Consider the following 17,818-nt stretch of genomic DNA (forward strand, 5'->3'; position numbering starts at 1 on the left):
AAATCGTCAGGAGGTTCTTTTTTTTATGTTTTACAAAGTATGGATGGTTAACAGCTGTTTAAAGAAAGCAATGTAGTTACTAGGCATGCTACTGGGTTCTGCTGAGGAGCGCTGTCATCCGTGCGCACACTTGAAGTAAAATTGTAGTCCTTCTTCTATTTCAGTTAATTGTCCCGGTTTTTGGCTTTAAAATTCTGGTCACCCTACCTAGATCATTGTGTGCGGCACGCCTTGGCGCCATCACAGCCCGGGGGGAAATAATTATTTGGAACAACCAGCACTGGACAACGAGTCTCGAGCTTTAAGCCACAAACAACACCCACAGGTACGAAGTGTACTGTTTATTTATTCTGCAGTCACATTATACACAATTACAAAAGCACCACCGGAAACGACGAGCAGCATAATCACCACAGAACATCTGGTGTACCACGATTTGGCAGCAACACTCGGCTCTACCCACAATGCACGCAGTGTTAAGGCTAAGCCCTCATTTGTGGCTGCATTGTGGGTGGGTGTTGTGTAGCTGGTCACAGTTAGGCAGTGGACTTCATTTGAAGTGGAATCTTGTGATTTTCATGTATTTGGCCCACATTTTCCCACCATATAAAGGATAGCTGTAACTGTTATGTTATGTTATGTTATGTTTCAGATGTTATCGAGAATGGAGTTTTGAACCTTACCCCCAAGGGCATTTTGAAGGTGAAAAACAAATGTATTGCACAGGTCGCTTCACACTAACAAGGGATGAGGAGAAACGTGGTGCTGTATACATTATGCACAGCATACTATGAACTTCTGTTGCAGAGGTAGTGCGTCCGTTTCATGTGAACTGCCTGTGCAAACGTCTGCTGTCTGTATCACTCCCATGTTCATGGATTTGGTAAAATACTACCCTCAGCATCCCTGAAAGGGATTTGGACATAGACACTGGGGTCCCAAATCCATAAGGAACACCCAGACTCTGAAAGTGCTACCGGACCTTACAAATCATAGAAGTGTGTCATGCAGAACATATGTGTAACAACAGAACATATCTAATCATTTGGAGGAAAATATTTTTTAGCATATGGACTGATAAAAAAATCATCGCTGCCTGCTGGAATAAAGCAGCAGCTAACACCTGGTTGCCATCTCTTGTTGGAGCTGCTCAGGTGAGCGTGGCTGCTCCATGCAGCAACCTATGCTTGGGAAGAGTTTGTTTCCCTGTGTGTAATGTCTAGCTCTTGTCTCGACTTATGGACATAAAGTGCTTTAAGTATGGAAGTGTCTTGCCCTTGCGGCTTTTCGACAACTCCGATCACCACTGCTGGCCCTGATAAAGTGGGACATGCGTTCTACATTTGGGCAGCTAGAAAGGAGAGCCATCTTCCCCCACCTTGACGTATGTAACTGATAGAACTCACAGTATATGATTTACCAGGGCAGTGCTTAATTTGAGAAGGTGCTTGCAGTTCGGGCCCATGGGCACTTGTTTTGGGGGATCAACACCTATTTTCCCTCAACAGAATTTGATCCAAAACAAGAGAGAGAAAAACACAGACGGGAGATACGAAGGAAGAGAAAGATGAGAACCGACTGACAAACGGAGAAAGCGGTGTTTAAAGAGATCATGCAAGAGCGAGTTTAAGGGGCAGAGAGTAACTGATAATGGATTAAAGATGCCTGAGGGGGAATCAAGACTATGCAGCCTTAGCATTCCACGCCACAATCTTCTTCAGCGTTGACAGTAGCTTCTGAGCAAAATGTTTGGGCACCAACCCATATTTTTTTACAAATTAAGCATTGGTTGTCGGGCAAAAATCATGTTTATGTATCATCATTTTCTTTGAATTGTTGTGAAGCACTAGAAGTCATCTTGCATAACTTGTATCAAACTTGTCAACCAGTGTGGTCCATCTCCATGGTAACCTCCCTGTACCAAGCGGAGTACTTTGAAATTGATGTAGCGTGTCACCAGAAGCGATTGACGCGACGAGTGTAGAATGCTCCCTATGGTCCAGATGTAAAAGCAGGGGCCGTACCATAAGCATGTGGGCGTGCTGTTTCACCATATTGGAAAACACAAGAAATAACATTATAGGATTCAAACCTATAGGTTTGACATCTGTAGGGTACTTGAATCGTATACAGTAGAAAGATGAAGGGAGAAGAAAATATTAGTCCTTCGATTGGCATGGGGCCTGTCGAAACCCTGCAGCTCCACTGTAAGAGAGGAGATGTACCTGTAGACAACGGGGAAGAGTTCCTACTAGAGTGCCAGGATTGGAAGGGGTTCTATCCCTTGTCAGACTTCACTGGATACGGGACTGCTTCCTTCCTGCCCCAGCTCTACCATCCTGATCGGCCCATCCACCTCAGACCTCTATCTGAATCCTCCCTCCATGCTTTCTCCCTCACTGTCCCCTCCTGGTTTCTCTTTCATCATCACCTCTCTTTCTTCTTCACTGTCACACGCTTAGTGGTGTGACAAGGGAGCCTGGCCCGACACAAGGAACGAAAATGCCCCCTCCACAGAGGGTTAGTAATAGGCAGCCTGGTTGTAGTGCAGTGGGCACCTCAGCATCCCTAGGCCCCGGTTTCACTGCACCTGCTGCATTAATGACAGCCATTTCTCTGCTTCACCATAAATCCTCTCAGTGTCACCTCCACTGGCCGTCTGTCACCTTCTCCCATGCCTCGCTCACTGAGGCTCTTGGTGTCTCGTTTACTCCCGCCCCTTTTCCAGGTTCCTCTTTCTTTTTTTTTATTTCTGTAGTTTTTTATTGTATACAAAAATATATATTTACATGGAGCATGATATATACATGGTTGGAGGAAAAAGAAAGTAGAAGAAAGAAAGGCGGAAAGGAAAGAGAAGAAAAAACGCCCGGGGGGGGGGGGGGGGGGGGACGGGGGGTTGGCTGTCTGCTTCCAGTCTCATTTGGTTAGTTCGATTACTAGTCATCAAAGTTCTGCTTGTCGTTGTCGTCTGCCATCCCTTCGTGTTGCTTGGCTTGCATCTTTGTCCCATGCCCCGGAGGATGGAGAGGATAGAGAGGATAGGGACGGATCGAAGAGGAAAAAGAAAGGAGCGTTGTAGGTTATTTTCCATTTGTATGCGCATGGACCGGCCGGGTGTACCGCCTCGCTGATTGGCTAGATTGGCTAGATTCGCCGCCTATGCGGGTTTGTGCGAAGATAGGTAGAGGTCTAGGGAACCCCACATGTTTGACTGCCTGTGACTTTTCGGTGAGTGTTTCGCTGTGATGTTGTCAGCCCCCCTTAGGAAGGTGATCCAATTAAGCCATGCCTGGGGCGCAGCTTTCGATGTGTCTTTCCAATTGCTGAGGACTGTTTTGACTGCAGCCGTCAGCAGTAGATCAATGAGGTCCCGGTCTTCTGCAGTTGTGATTGATGGGGATGTGAAACCCAGGATCAGGCTTGGGAAATCTATGTGTATGGCTGCTCCTGTGATGTCATTAATATGTGTCCCAATTTTGTCCCAGAATCCCTTGACCTTAGGACAGCTGAGGAGTAAGTGTTCCAGGTCTCCCTTCCCCTTGCCGCAGTTCCAGCAGGAGTCGTTCTCTCAGATCCCCATGGAGGCTAGGCGGGCTGGTGTCCAGTATGCCTTATGTACTAGCCAGTATTTGGTCTGGTTTAGGGCTGCCGTTACCTTTTTCCTAGAGGTGGATCTCCATAGCTCTGCTTTCTCATCCTCGCTTAGCACCCTCCCCGCTAGTGCTCCCCAGAAATTCGTGACTTTCTCGTTGAGTTTAGTGGATTTGGGGCGTAGGGCTTTGTACAGGTGTGCCACTTGGTGTCCTAGTGTGTTGAGTTTAGCGGCGTGTTGTATGAGCGATGGTGTTGGGCTATTAAGGTTTGCCTTCCTGACTGCCACCTTGATTTTCAGGAAATTGTACAGTTCTATGTTCTGTAGGTTGTGTTCCTCCTTGAGGGTGTCGAAAGTTGCATGCATGCCTTCTTTCTGAAGGTCGTAGGCGGTGGAGATGCCATGCCTATACCATGAGTGCATGTTGAGAACCTTATCCCTGTACTTGATTGTGGGGTTGTGCCAGATGGACTCGAATAGGCTTTTCCTGATGCTTATTGTCAGTAGTTTGTCAACACTCAGAAGCGCTGTTTTTGTGTTCTTTAGGACGGGGTTGTCCTTGATTGCTGGGTGTCGGGTGGCCGTGAGAAGGGTGATAGGGTTCATGCCTTTTAGTAGTCCTCGCTCGAGTGACAGCCATGCGGGGGTGTATTCCTGTCTCGGGTCAAGCCAGTGGAGCCCCTGTCTAGCTATGCACGCTATCTGAAATCGTTTGAAGTTGGTTAAGTTAAGACCACCCAGATCTTTTGAGAGTCTGAGCTTGTGTATGCTTATTCTGGGTTTTTTCCCCCTCCACAAGAAATTGTTCAACATTTTGTCCAGTCTCTTGTGGAAGTCTTCTGTGTTTATTAGTGGAAGCATGCTCAGCATGTAGTTAACCATCGGTGTGAGCATCATTTTAATCGTCTCCACTCTGCCCCACCATGTTGTGAATTTGGGGGACCACCCTTTACTCTGTCCTTAATTTTCTGGAGGGTTGCTTGCTCGTTGTGTTCCAGTGTTGCTCTTAGGTCTCTCTCAAAGAGGAGGCCCAAATATCTTATGGGTTTCTGTTGCCATGTTAGTCCGGACGTTCCTAATACCGTTTTTGTTGTGTGGACGTTCAGTGGTTTGCATTCGGATTTGTCCTTGTTGAGTTTGTACCCCGCGACCTGGGCATATTGTTCTATCGTGTCAGTCAGTGCTTTGATGGATCTCTCTGGGTCTTCTGTGACTATTAGTACATCATCCGCATATGCAGCTAGCTTAAACGTTTCTCCCCCTATAGGTATTCCTGCTATGTCTTCGTTGGTTCTGATCATGGTGAGGAGTGGTTCTATGGCTAGTAGGAATAGGGCTGGTGATAATGGGCACCCTTGTCTAGTGCCCCGACCTAGGTTAAGTATGTCTGAAGTGCCTCCGTTTACTACCACCCGAGCTTTGGGGTCTTTGTATAGGGCCATCACCATCTTCCTGTAGTTTGGTCCTAGCCCAAATTTCCCCATGCATTGATCTAGGAATGGCCAAGACACCCTGTCGAACGCTTTCTCAGCGTCTAAGGCTATCATGCAACCAGCGACAGCGAGCACAGAAGCAGAGACGCCGAGAGACGCCGGAGGTGAGCGGGGGGGAGAGGTGCAGAGCGGAGCGGAATCGAGCGGATGCAAGGTGAAAGAGGGCGCAACCGTGGGAGAAGTGCAAAGGTCCGCAAGCGGTGTAGCGCCTAACCGGAGGCAAAAAGGCAGCGGCGTACTCCTACCGACAACAAGAAACGGGGGGTGAAAGCGAAACCTCCACACAAGGGGGCCGCCATTACCGGAAGTGCAATAGTCAGTAAACAAGTACGCCGGAAGTGGCGCACGCCCAGCAGAGAGCGCGGTCTACACACACCGCGACCGAGACCGTGACTTGTGCGGTATTCAGTCGGACCGGAGTGCGGGGCTAAGAGGCGGAAGCAGCGGCTGTGAATAAAGAGCAGGGGCCACCGCAGAACCACACGAGGGCAGAGGCTGGCGGGAGCAGAAGGGTGCAAAGAGACAGGGCGCAGAAGTACGAAGGCAGCAGCCCGAGGTCGTGGAAGCGCGCAAGTGTTCAGGAAGCGACAGGGGGCACGTACTAGCGAACTAATTCAGTGACTAACTGCCACGACGGTGGCGCCCACCCCACCCCTCCTCCCGACACAAGGGGCACAAGGGAGGGCAAAGGAAGACGCACAAGGGGGGAAGCGCTTAAGCCAGCAAAAGCAAACCAGGAGCCGCTAGCAGCGAGGAAAGAAGCTGAGGAGAAGCGGTGGTGAGAAATCGACACATCAACAGGCGCAAGAGGCCAGGAGATACCCGGCACAATCAAGCCTAGAGCGAAATAAGGCAGCCAACTCAAGGCCCCCAAACCTCCAAAACCTCGCAGCGAGCGGCGCAACAGCCACGAACGAGACAAAGCACACGCTGGCAGGTCCCAAAGCCAAGACCAGAACAAGGCACATTAGAGAGCCCAGCAGATACAGATCTCAAGGAAATTGCGCACCATCATCAAAGGCAACTCTAATAAGCACACCTGCAGCGGACCGGAAGGAGGGGCCTCTAGGCGACATTCTGTCAAGAAGAGGCATTGGAACTATGGCTGGCAACGAGGGGAAAACGGTGGGAGACCAGAAGAAGCCCAAAATAGACAATCAGGGGTCCCCACTGAAACCTAAAGGTGAAGCAGCCACCCTAGAGACCATCCTAAGAAGAATTAACGAAGGTAATGAAGTGGCGAAAGAAACGAAACTAAAAGTGGAGAACATGCAACTCGAGCTAGCAGCAATAAGAGCTGACCTTCACAAAACCAACATAAGAATGGAAGCGGCAGAAGGTCGAATCAGCTCTGTGGAAGACACAACCACTAAGAACACCAAGGCCATAGCAGAATGTCAGATGGCCACGAAAGCCATACAAAAACAGCTAGCGGAGCAGGACGACAGGGCAAGAAGAGGCAACGTAAGGATCCTGGGCGTGCCAGAGGGGGCTGAGGACAGAGCAGGCTCGTGTGCAGCCATGCTAGAGGAGATGATCCCAAAACTCACAGGCATCACCTTCGAAAGGAGGTTCAAGGTGCAAAAAGCCTACAGAGTGCCAGCAGGGAAACCGACGACAGGCAAAGGACCAAGACCAATAATTTGCAATCCGCTGAGAATAAGCCAAACAGACGCCATTTTCGCCTTTGCCAGGAAAAATCAGAAACTGACATGGGAAGGCTGCAAGATAGTGCTGGCCCAGGATTACTCTAAGCCAACGGTCGAAACCAGAAAGGGATTCCTAGCCCTCAGAGATACCCTGCGCAAAGGAGGCGCCAACTTCGGCTTCGTTGGCCCGGCCAGGTTCAAGGTCACGGACAAATGGAAAACTCGATATTCGAAAGCCCAGGAGACCTGAGACGCTACCTGCAAGGACCACCGGTGGAGGAGATGGAGGAAACAAAAAGCCCAGGAGCAGCGAAAAGAAGTGCTTCACCGGACGTGAACGGACAATCGGAGTAAGCCGCATTACAACCTACAAGACAACATGCCTACCTCACGATACCTAGACATATGGGAAGGAGGGAAGACCGGCAGCACAGGCCGGAAATCTCCACCCCATATGAGACAATAGAGCATGCTGGGGACTGCAGAACCAAGAAAGCCAAGCTAAGCTCAAGCGCGTTTTCATACAACATCAGCACAAAAAGCACAAAAAGCGTCCAGGTTCCTCTTTCTACTTCCCTATCAGTCTCTGCTCTCAAGGCCTACTCAAGGCTGCTGTTAGGGACAAGGGGGCATATCATCAAGCCTTGGAGATAAAATTATCGCAGCTTTAGCATCCGTTTTCGGACGGAAAGCGGCGATAATTTTATCGCTTAATCAGCAAGGTCAAGCTATCGCGTGAAACCTTGCATTTTCGCCCTTTCCCCCAACGCCCATCTTTGCATCTCTAATGAGATACAAAGTGGGCGTTCCTGCCCTGACATAACTGGAGAAATGTCGCTAAGCGACATTTCTCCAATTATCAAGGGGCACGCTAACCTGCAGAGCGACAAGCAAAGTAACGATAACTTCTGTTATCGCTACTTTCCTTACGCCTGCTTTAAAACTGCCTTCTATCCTATGTAAGGTGGGTATCATGGCTAAGTATGTCTTGCCCTATCAGCAAGCTTTCGCCAAACCTTGTGCGATTATCGCTGTATTTCCCAAGATAATCGCACATTTGGCAGCTTGTGAGCTGAATTTTATCGCTTTGGAGATAAGCGAGGCTGATAGCACACTATCTCCGCGATAAAATTCAGAGTTGGCCGGGGATAATTATCCTCGCGCTAAGAGCCCTGAGCGATAATTATCGCATGGCCTTGATGATATGCCCCAAAGTAGTTTGTACATCCCGAGTAACCAACAGAACATTCCATGATGCCAACTTTTGTGCCCAAAGTCCAGTGGCGTTGAGTAGCTGGCTGGGAAGTCGCATGCTTTACTCCTGCGTCGTTCTCACAAGAACAAGGTTTTACCCCCGGTGTGCACAGGCATCTGTTCACGCAAAAGCGTGACTCCCACATGCTTTTCCTCACAAGAACCCTGTTTTGCCATCTGTCACGGGCATCACTGATTCCTGCGAAACACTTCTACTCCGACCCCTCTCCAACAAGGGAGAGCTGCACAATCAGTGTAAGACGGAGAAGAATATTACACACGCAGCTAGGAGCTTGACAGGTTGACTGGACGCTATGCTCGTGTAATAAAACCTATGCACAGGCCTAGGTTCTCGTTTCAATCATGTCTACCACAGTCTTCAGGCACAAAATGTCTCTACACCTTCACATTGATTACTCAGCATGTAATACACCCCGCAGCCCGGCTCCCTCACATCTGAGAAGTCAACGAATAGAGAAAACAGTGCATTAAAATATCCGAACGAGCTAAGGCGATTGCACATTATCTGGTCTTGAGCACGGTTCCCCTAGATAGCGGCTGTCTAGAATTTAATCTTTTTAAGTTTAAGGAAATCGGTACCATTGCGCTTGGCAACAACAGTCGCTGCTCTTTGTAGCGCGTCGAAGCCACGGGGCTGTGACTGTAAGTGATATGTATGAAAAGACAGTTTCACAATATGAGAACTCTCATACGAATTGTAGTTTTCGGGAGAGAGGTTATTCCAGAACAAGGTAAATTGGCTCACCGTGTGCGCTTCACAAATCAGCGAAACAATGTCGCCACACAGTGGTGAACTTTGAACATAACAACCGGCTCCTTTCCGATGTGGAAGCCAGCTTGAATTCTCAGACAGCGGAGGAGTGAGAGATATCTAATAAATGTGCGGTTTTGCTATCGAGGTTAATTAAGCCTGATTAAAGCGCTCCGTGTTTTTATCAGAAAAAGAACGTGGGCAACTGGAGATAAAGCGATCGTGCTAGGATCATGCAAATGTCGTTAAGAGACTAGGCTAGAGTTAAAATCCCAGCTCCTGGTACAAAGTTGGACATTATCCACGTTGTATTATCCGCCCCAGAATTCGCGAACTGCACGTAGGCCGTGATCAGGCCACCTGCCTTGCTTAGAGCCACTCCGTCGTGCACTCTCTAAGAGATACGTTTACATTACACAGGCATTGAGATGTCTCTCTCTTGCATCTGGTCTTTATATTTATCTAGTATTATTCATGTTTTTCGTACCCTCTGGTCGGGGGTAATTAAGAATTTTAATTTCCTGGTTTGTTTTTATTGTATTGCAACAACAAGCTAACGCACTTGGCCACAGATATCAAGAATGGTCAGGCTATGAAAGGACTCAAAGGACCACTCAGTCTTACAAAGGAATCCTAATGCATAACAACATATTTTTAAGAAGAGGAAAACGCAAGATCAGTCTACGCAAGAAGAGTTCTATGTGAAGAGCATCAAACATTTCAGATGAGTATGGCAATCCCAAGGGAGACACGGGCCCTCGTCAAGGTTACAAAGGATGTCATCCGTGGTCTAAACCAATGTAGGGGAACAATTAGGAAAGAATCGCACGTCTGACAATAGCTTGACAAGCGTCATCTGGAGGGCCAGATGACTTTCAGTGGCTGACCGCTGCGGACAGTGAAGATCATGCCACTGAAGAAGAGTTCAGAGCTGTCGTACTGAGCGAGACCTGTGCATGGGTGAAGCAATCCAAAAGAATCGTACATAACCACTCGGATGCTAATAGGACTTGTCTTTCAGAGCACGTGTCTTCATGCCAGCAAGGAACAGCACATGTGGAAGTTGCTGCACAGCATGCATTCTCTTGAGGGGCAGAGTTCTGTAACATCTTGAGCTTTTTGGCATGGATTCCAGGAAGAGAAATGATGAGTTGGGCTACAGGAATCCCACTTGTTAGCCTGTGACAACGCTGCTCAACCCGTAATTACACATTTCCCTAAACTATCTGAGAGCTGGAGCTGGGAAAATGCACTTCAATACAAGGGGCGTGCACTTCCAAATATGTGGCTACATTTATAAACATGTTGCACTGTGCAAAGTCACCAAAAGTAATGCAAACCGGCACAAAATGTAGATCTGATAGATACTTTCCAGTGCAACTTTTTTTTATGCTGGAAAGTTGCCTATGAGTAAAACATCAGTCATGGCATTACTTAGCAGCAAGGGGTCATCCCAATGGCGGTACATGGGCATTGGTATGCAAACACCCATAGTTTTTTTATGCAAAGCTCGGTAACTAGACACAATATAAAAAAATATATAGAATGGACAGAATATCGAATTAAAAATATAGAATGGACATAATATCGAATGGACATAATATAGTGGTTAATAATATTGACATGCAGGTAAGTAATATTGACTGTCAAAATATCGAAGTATATAATATAGGCATTAAAATATATTGAATTTTTTATAATATTGAATTTTTTAAAGTGTTTTGTATGTTAGCATATGTGTTAAAAGTGTATATAATTTTTGTAATATATGTTTAATTTTTTTTAAAGTTAAGAAATTTATGTAAAATAATTTTTGCGTAATTTACTTCCGTAGCAGGTTGTGGGTTTATAGGGAAAAAGGATGGGAAGTAATTGAATTATAATAAATAATTTTTGAATTAATTAAAATTAATTAAATATATGTTATTTATTTTTTATGTAATTTAAATTTGTAGCTGGTTGTGGGTTTATAGGGAAAATGGTGGGAAGTAATTTCTTTTCAATTAATTGATTACATATTTTATTAATTAATAATTTAATATTTAAAAATTGATACTGTTAATTAGGTTAATTAATGTATTATTAATTAATTATAATTTGGCTAATAACAATAAAAAATTAATTGGTAATTATGTTAATTGTGTTAAAAAGAATTAATTAGTATTTAAAAAGTTATTAATTATTAAAATAAATTTTCTAAATATGTTAATTGTATACGTTTTTTAGGACTGGGTTCAGGGCTGATAGGAGAGTATGGTGGGAAGTAATTTAATTTTAATGAGATTTTATAATATTTAAAATTAATATTTATTAAAAGTTATTTTATAATGTTAATTGTGAAGATTAATTTCGATTTGATAATTATAAATGTGATTGTTAATTGTTATTAGTTAATTAATTAATTGTTCATTAATTATGCTAAATTAATAATAATTTAGTATGTTGGAGGTGACATTTATAGGGGAAAATGGTGGGAAGTAAATTAATTTAGAGAAATTAAATATTTTTTAATTAATGTTGATTAAATTGCTTGAGTGGGAATTTGAAATTATTGCTATCCAACACTTTCCTTACTGTTCCACTTGCTGGAGTGGGAACAGTAAATTTAACCCTCCCGCTATCCAACACTTTCCTTACTGTTCCACTCGCTGGAGTGGGAATAGTAAATGTTACCCTCTTGCTATCCAACGCTTTCCCTACTGTTCCACTTGCTGGAGTGGAAATAGTAAATTTTACCCTCCCGCTATCCAACGCTTTCCCTACTGTTCCACTCGCTGGAGTGGAAATAGTAAATTTTACCCTCCCGCTTTCCAACACTTTCCCTACTGTTCCACTCGCTGGATTGGGAATAGTAAATATTACCCTCCCGCTATCCAACGTTTTCCCTACTGTTCCACTCGCTGGAGTGGGAATAGTACATTTTACCCTCCCGCTATCCAACGTTTCCCCTACTGTTCCACTCGCTGGAGTGGGAATAGTAAATGTTACCCTCCCACTATCCAACGCTTTCCCTACTGTTCCACTTGCTCGAGTGGGAATAGTATATTTTACCCTTCCGCTACCCAACGCTTTCCCTACTGTTCCACCCGCTGGAGTGGGAATAGTAACTTTTACCCTCACGCTATCCAACAGTGATGTAAAAGATGTTTAAGAGATTACATATATTACTTATTCATTTTAATTTTTTTTAAATCATTGTAAGTATGTTTTACTTAATTGTATTGATTATTTAATTAAGTTAATTTTACTTTTAACAAATTTGATATTTTTACAAACTATATTTTAACCAACAATATTTTGTCTTTGCTATTTTTGTACTTACCTGTTTGCAGATAGGGAGACGATATTTTGTACTTTGTTATTTTGGCGTCAATATTATGTCCATGCTATATTTTGGTCCTCGATATTATGTCAGTGATCCACAAAGCTCTATCTACTCACATTTGTATACATGACTATGGGTCGTAAAATTACACTGCCTCAAGGGAGGCACAAGGAAGAAGAAAAGCTTATTTTTCTCCGAGCATTTCTAACTTGGCATGTGCACTGTATACGGTTTGGTGCACAAATTGTCAAAGGGTTAAAAGTACATCTAAGCATAGTATTTTCACTGGAAGAGTACCTTCCAGTTCCAAACCTATGTTATACTCATACAGACTCCTTTGAACTATGGTGCAAAGATGCATGTGGTGCTAGGCAGTAGAAGGTGCACCAGCGCTTAGTAAGACAGCAGCAGCCCTATAACATCATAGATATGACACTGTCCTGCTTTCTTCCTCTCACACAATGCAATGCAGCAACGTTGGTGGCTGTGCTGCATTGCATGAAAAAATTGTACAGTTGCCCCCTGTTCATTTGTTTTCAATCCACAAAAGGGCTCGAAGAGTACTACATTGTTACAGTGTAACTCTGATTGCCACATTACACAGCATAAAAAGAAGGGAAACGAATCCAAGCTTTTAATTAAAAACAGAATTGTATTAGCAGGTTGTTGCAAGTAGATTGGCAGGAGGGTGTTTGGCACAGAGTGTTTCTATAAGCCTAGACATTTTTTTGTGGCACGAGATCTACCAAAAGCACTTTGCTGTCCCTTTTCATCCTTCACATCATGGCTGTCACGAGAAGGGAGCAGCCAGGGCTGTTTGCTCCATGCCTGCTCTATTCAGAGCCCTCTTTGCCACTGCCAAATGTATTTATATATCACACAAACGCAGTCCTCGCGTGCTTTCCTGATTTATTGATGACGAGGCAGGTAACGTCAGTTGCCATTAACCTGTGTCATGCACTTCAGCTACCTGTAAATGTGCCTCAGGACATTGTTTTTACTTTGAACAATATGCACTTAAACCAAAGAGGGGCCCCACATGACATTTTTGATCCAGGCCCAGAAAAGCTTCTAACAGACCTGCTACACGCCTCTCAGTAGGCTTTCCTCGTGTGCTCAGTAACAGCAAAAACAGTAAAGACACCCCATTCCCAATACATCAGCCAGGTTGGGTGCATTCAGCCATGGGCAGGGCTACAGGCAGGCCGACCTGGGAAGTTCATTACCACAAATGATCTAAAAAATTGACATGATGCTATTAGAGGGAGCACCCAAACGATAAAATTTCATTTTCCTGTCCCTTCAAAAATATTTCATCAGAGTTTCTACCGGTTAGAGGCCCACCTGGGATAAAGTATATAAGTATGAAGGTGGTGCCATAGCAAGGCATCGTACATGCTTGGCTTTGGCTCCCGGTGTCTGTCACAGTGAACCCCCATGTTTGTCAGTGATGGCTCCTAACAAGAGAAACAGGGTACCTTTTCTAATGTGCACTCCTGTCAGATCACACACCGGCGTTAGTCTGCTGAAAGACTACATGTTTGTTTATTGACTGCCTCATATCTAGATAGAACTGAGGTACTTTCAAAATAGACAAAGTGTACACATTCTGTGCATTGTGTGATCTGCACATATGGGTTGTGCATATAGTGGCACCTGCAGATGCTCTGTAAGACCACTCAAAGGGAATGGAAGCCACAGAAAGTGCATGAACTATACTGTAAAAATAAGTAACTTTATCTGACAAAGCGTGTGAATTGTGAAGACTATTTCCCTATCTATCTCACTCTGTGCGACCAGTGAGTACTTTACCTTTGGCCTGAATGTTGTGCACCAGCCCAGTTGTGTTAAAACAGGGCTCTTACCTTCGTCTCTGTTACATGGTGAGCTTTCATTCTTTCAACACGTCATCACTCTCCAAGAAACATATCAAGTTCTGTGTGTTTCTAGAGAACATGTCACGTCATGGGTATCACTAATGAACTGGCCATACGTATGTCGTTACTGACAATGTATCATGCTACGTGAATGTAAGAATGTAGCAGTGTGTCCCTTTCATAATGCAATTCGCCTTCCAGAATGTCACATACTTGAGCATGGGTTGTATGGCTCTGCATGCCGCATTTGCCTAAGCATGAATCAACAAACTCTTGCAATGTCAACATTCTGGTCAGATTGTGTTCATATTACCGTAAGCATTTCCGATCTACCTCTCATGGTATAACACACAACCCTCCACTTTTTACTCTTGTTTACTTCCACATATCTCTCAGTGTGTGCGTTTATATTAACAAGTGTTAGGTGAAACTGTCAAGATATTACATGTACCTCTTGGCATTTCATGTGTGCCTTAAGTATATGTCATGTGTGCCTCCGAATGCCACACGAGTTAAATATGTTATCACTTTTTAGTGCCTCAAAAAGCACCATGTTGGCCTCAGTAGGTCACATGGTATATGTATGTTCTTCAAACCTCAGCATCTATCTGAGAATGGCACATGGGGCTAAGAAAGTCATGTGTACTTCTGAGCATGTCACGTGTGCCTCAACACAGGACGTGTGCTGCGTCAAGTCATGCATGCCTGAACCTTTGAACAACCTGCCTTTCTACACAAGTGCACTCAGGACTCCGCACACATGCATATGTGCTTTTGGAGCATGTATGTTGACTTCTCCATCCTGCAGGTGCCTCGCGTGGGTCCTAAGCAGCTTTGCCCAGTCAGGGCTTCGTCTCAGCTCCGGGGACTGTGACGCCAGCTCAGATCCTGTTAGACATGAGTCGCGTGTTCAGTTTCCGGAAGAATGACCTGAGCTTGCAGATCTTGCATTTCTTCTTTTTGTTCTTATTTTTTAGAAGACCATCAGCCTCCCCCCACCCATCTTCATCCTCTTCCTCGCTAGCCCATGGCCCCCAGGCACCCCCATTCAGCTCTGGGTTTCCCCGGGGGTCCTCGGCTGGGTACCTGACAGGCAAGGCGGTCCTGTTATACTGGACCAATCTCATCAGCAAGGCCTTGACCACATCTGGACGCTGCTCAGACCGGTCATAGCGTTCATAGGGGTCAGCGCTAATGTTGAAGAGCCATATGGACTTGGGCACCCCATCTGTCAGCCGCTCCAGGTTCCACCAGCTCCCAGGAAAGTTGGTTAGAGTCTGTGGGGGTATCCAATCACTGTAGCCGGGATCCCCTGTTAGGAGCTTCCAGTCCCCAACTCGTATGGATGCCTGCACCCCGGTATTCCATATACCCTGCCCTTCCTCCAGTGAGCCAGACTTGGCATAGTTATACAGTGGGTCAATATTGTGAAGAATCTCTGTCCTTGGAGAAGGCTTTCCCTCGCTGATGGCAGGCCACACGTTGTACCCATCTAGACCTTCTGCATCTGACAGGTTTCCACGAGCCAAAGACACCAGTGTGGGGTACCAGTCTGTGATGTGGACCATTGCACGGCTGGTGCGCCGCTTGCGCTTCAGTAGGGGGCTGTGGACAAATCCCAATCCGCGGATGCCACCTTCCCAGTAAGTACCCTTGCGTCCTCGAAGAGGCCAATTGCTTCCACCAGAGAATGTCTGGCCACCATTGTCACTGGAAAAGACCAAGACAGAGTTGTCATAGTAGCCATACTTCTTGAGAGCCCAAGTTATGTTCTTCACCGCCTCATCCATGCAGGTCACCATGGCAGCATACTTGCGACGGGCTACGTTGCCCATGTTGCGATAGCGGTAGATGTACTCTTTGGGGGACTGCAGTGGTGTATGTACTGCCTGGAAGGCCACATAGATGAAGATGGGTTCCTGGGGGTTGTGTGCAGCCAGGATCCGGCTGACCCTCTGTGAGTACAGGAGTGTTGAGTACTTGCCACTCTGGTCCCAGGCTACATTCTCACCCTCATGCAGATCAAAGCCGCAGACACCGGGACCATCACAATTGTCATAGGTATAGTAATCTACATTACCAGTCAGAGAGCCCAGGAAGGTGTCAAAGCCCCTCCTGGTGGGCAAACACTCCTTCTTGTAGAAGCCTAGATGCCACTTGCCCACCATGTGAGTGGAGTATCCGGCCTCCTGCAGCTTCTGAGGCAAAGTGACTTGATTGAGGGGTAGGCAGTTGGGCTGGCGCGGGCGTATGATGGAGTGCTGGAGGCCAGTGTGGATTTGATATCTGAGAAGAAAGGACCAATAAAAACATGAATTAAAATCTAAATCGATCAGGCACAATATACTTATAAGTACTTTCTAAAGTACTTTCTCAACCATTCCATATACAGCTCCAAACAAAGCATCACCTCTCCCCAATAGACTTTAACGTCACCCAGCGTACCTTCACATAACATCCAAAAGGCTCTCCACAGCCCGAAAGACCCGCCCTCCCCCACTCCCATAGCTCAAAATAATATTGGATTGCCTCAATACACTCTCACATAGCCCCCCAATAATTTCTCACAGAGGGCATAAAAGGCACTCACAGAAACTTCTAAAAACTAAAAAAGACCCTAACAAAATGTCTAAACATACATAAATTAGTCACAAGAGAATATTTCTTAAGCCACCACAGACCCTCAGATAGCCTGTGAAACACCCAGCACTCCCCCTCAACAAACTTTCATATACACGTAGCAGACTTTCGAAAGACATTCACATATCCCAAAAAAGACTAAATCATAACCACAGCACATACTCAATCAGCTACAATGCACACTAATCATTGTCCACTTGACCCTCACAAAGTGCCACATGAATCTCATTTGAAGCCACTGCACCCTACAGAAACTCCAAAATCCATCCCATAGGGCCCAACAGATTATTGCCTAGTGCCAGTAGAATTGCTCATTAGTTTCCAACCCCCCAACAGTGGTTCACATAGCATTTAAGTACCCTCACATAGTGGCACTGTTCCTCACATATCTCTAATAAAACTTGCATACTCCTAGCAAGGCCTCATATAGCCCTCAACCGTGCCTAATATAGCCACAGAAGAAACTCACATGCCCTCAACAAACCCTCACATAGGGGTCGATTCCGATTCGGGAAAAAAAGCGTCCGTCCGAATCGTATTCGAAGCCCTCTCAGTACGAATCGTACACATTCGTCCGAATCGCGTAGTACGATTTGTACGGACAGTTTCCGTCCGAATCTTCACGACCCATACAAATTGCACCGGAGATTCTGTACGACTCGTACCCTCACAGTGGACCGTACGATTCGTACACATGCTGTACGACCCGACAAGTACGATCTGGACCGTGGAATGGAGAAGCGATTCGTACGGTACACGTCAGGTAAGTGTGATTCGTATGGAGGGTCACACATTTACATACTCACCGTACGGTGCGTACAACCCATGATCGTAGGGGTACGGTGCATACCCCTGCGATCATGGGGTGTACGCACCGTACCCCATGATCGCAGGGTGTACGCACCGTACACCTTGCGATCATGGGGTTCGCACCGTACACCCTGCGATCATGTGGTACGGTGCGTACACACCATGATCGCAGGGGTACGCACCGTACCCCTGCGATCATGGGGTGTACGCACCGTACAGTTTTCAGCTCTCTTAGGAAAAGAGTCATACAGAGGGTCGGCGGGACAAATCGTACTTGCTGGGTTGGGAAAACCTGCTTCGAACCGTACAAACATCGCTTGCTGCGTGTTCCGGTGGCGATTCGTACAGGAATTCGAGTCGTACGGTTCCTGGTACGATTCGTACGGGGAGCTGCATTGGGTGA

The 17,818-nt window shown here is 45.9% G+C and overlaps 1 protein-coding gene across 1 annotated transcript in view; it reads right to left on the reverse strand.

Annotated features, from left to right (window-relative positions):
* Positions 1–326: 326 nt before the first annotated feature.
* ARSI (arylsulfatase family member I) overlaps positions 327–17,818 on the reverse strand; it is a 29,020-nt gene continuing 11,528 nt past the window's right edge. Inside the window, exon 2 of the mRNA XM_078653590.1 lies at positions 327–16,251. Coding sequence (XP_078509716.1) covers positions 14,847–16,251 — 1,405 coding nt within the window. The 3' untranslated portion in view covers positions 327–14,846. The remainder of the gene's footprint in view (positions 16,252–17,818) is intronic.

This window comes from Lissotriton helveticus, chromosome 7, assembly GCF_964261635.1.
Source record: "Lissotriton helveticus chromosome 7, aLisHel1.1, whole genome shotgun sequence".
NCBI classification, from domain to species: domain Eukaryota; kingdom Metazoa; phylum Chordata; class Amphibia; order Caudata; family Salamandridae; genus Lissotriton; species Lissotriton helveticus.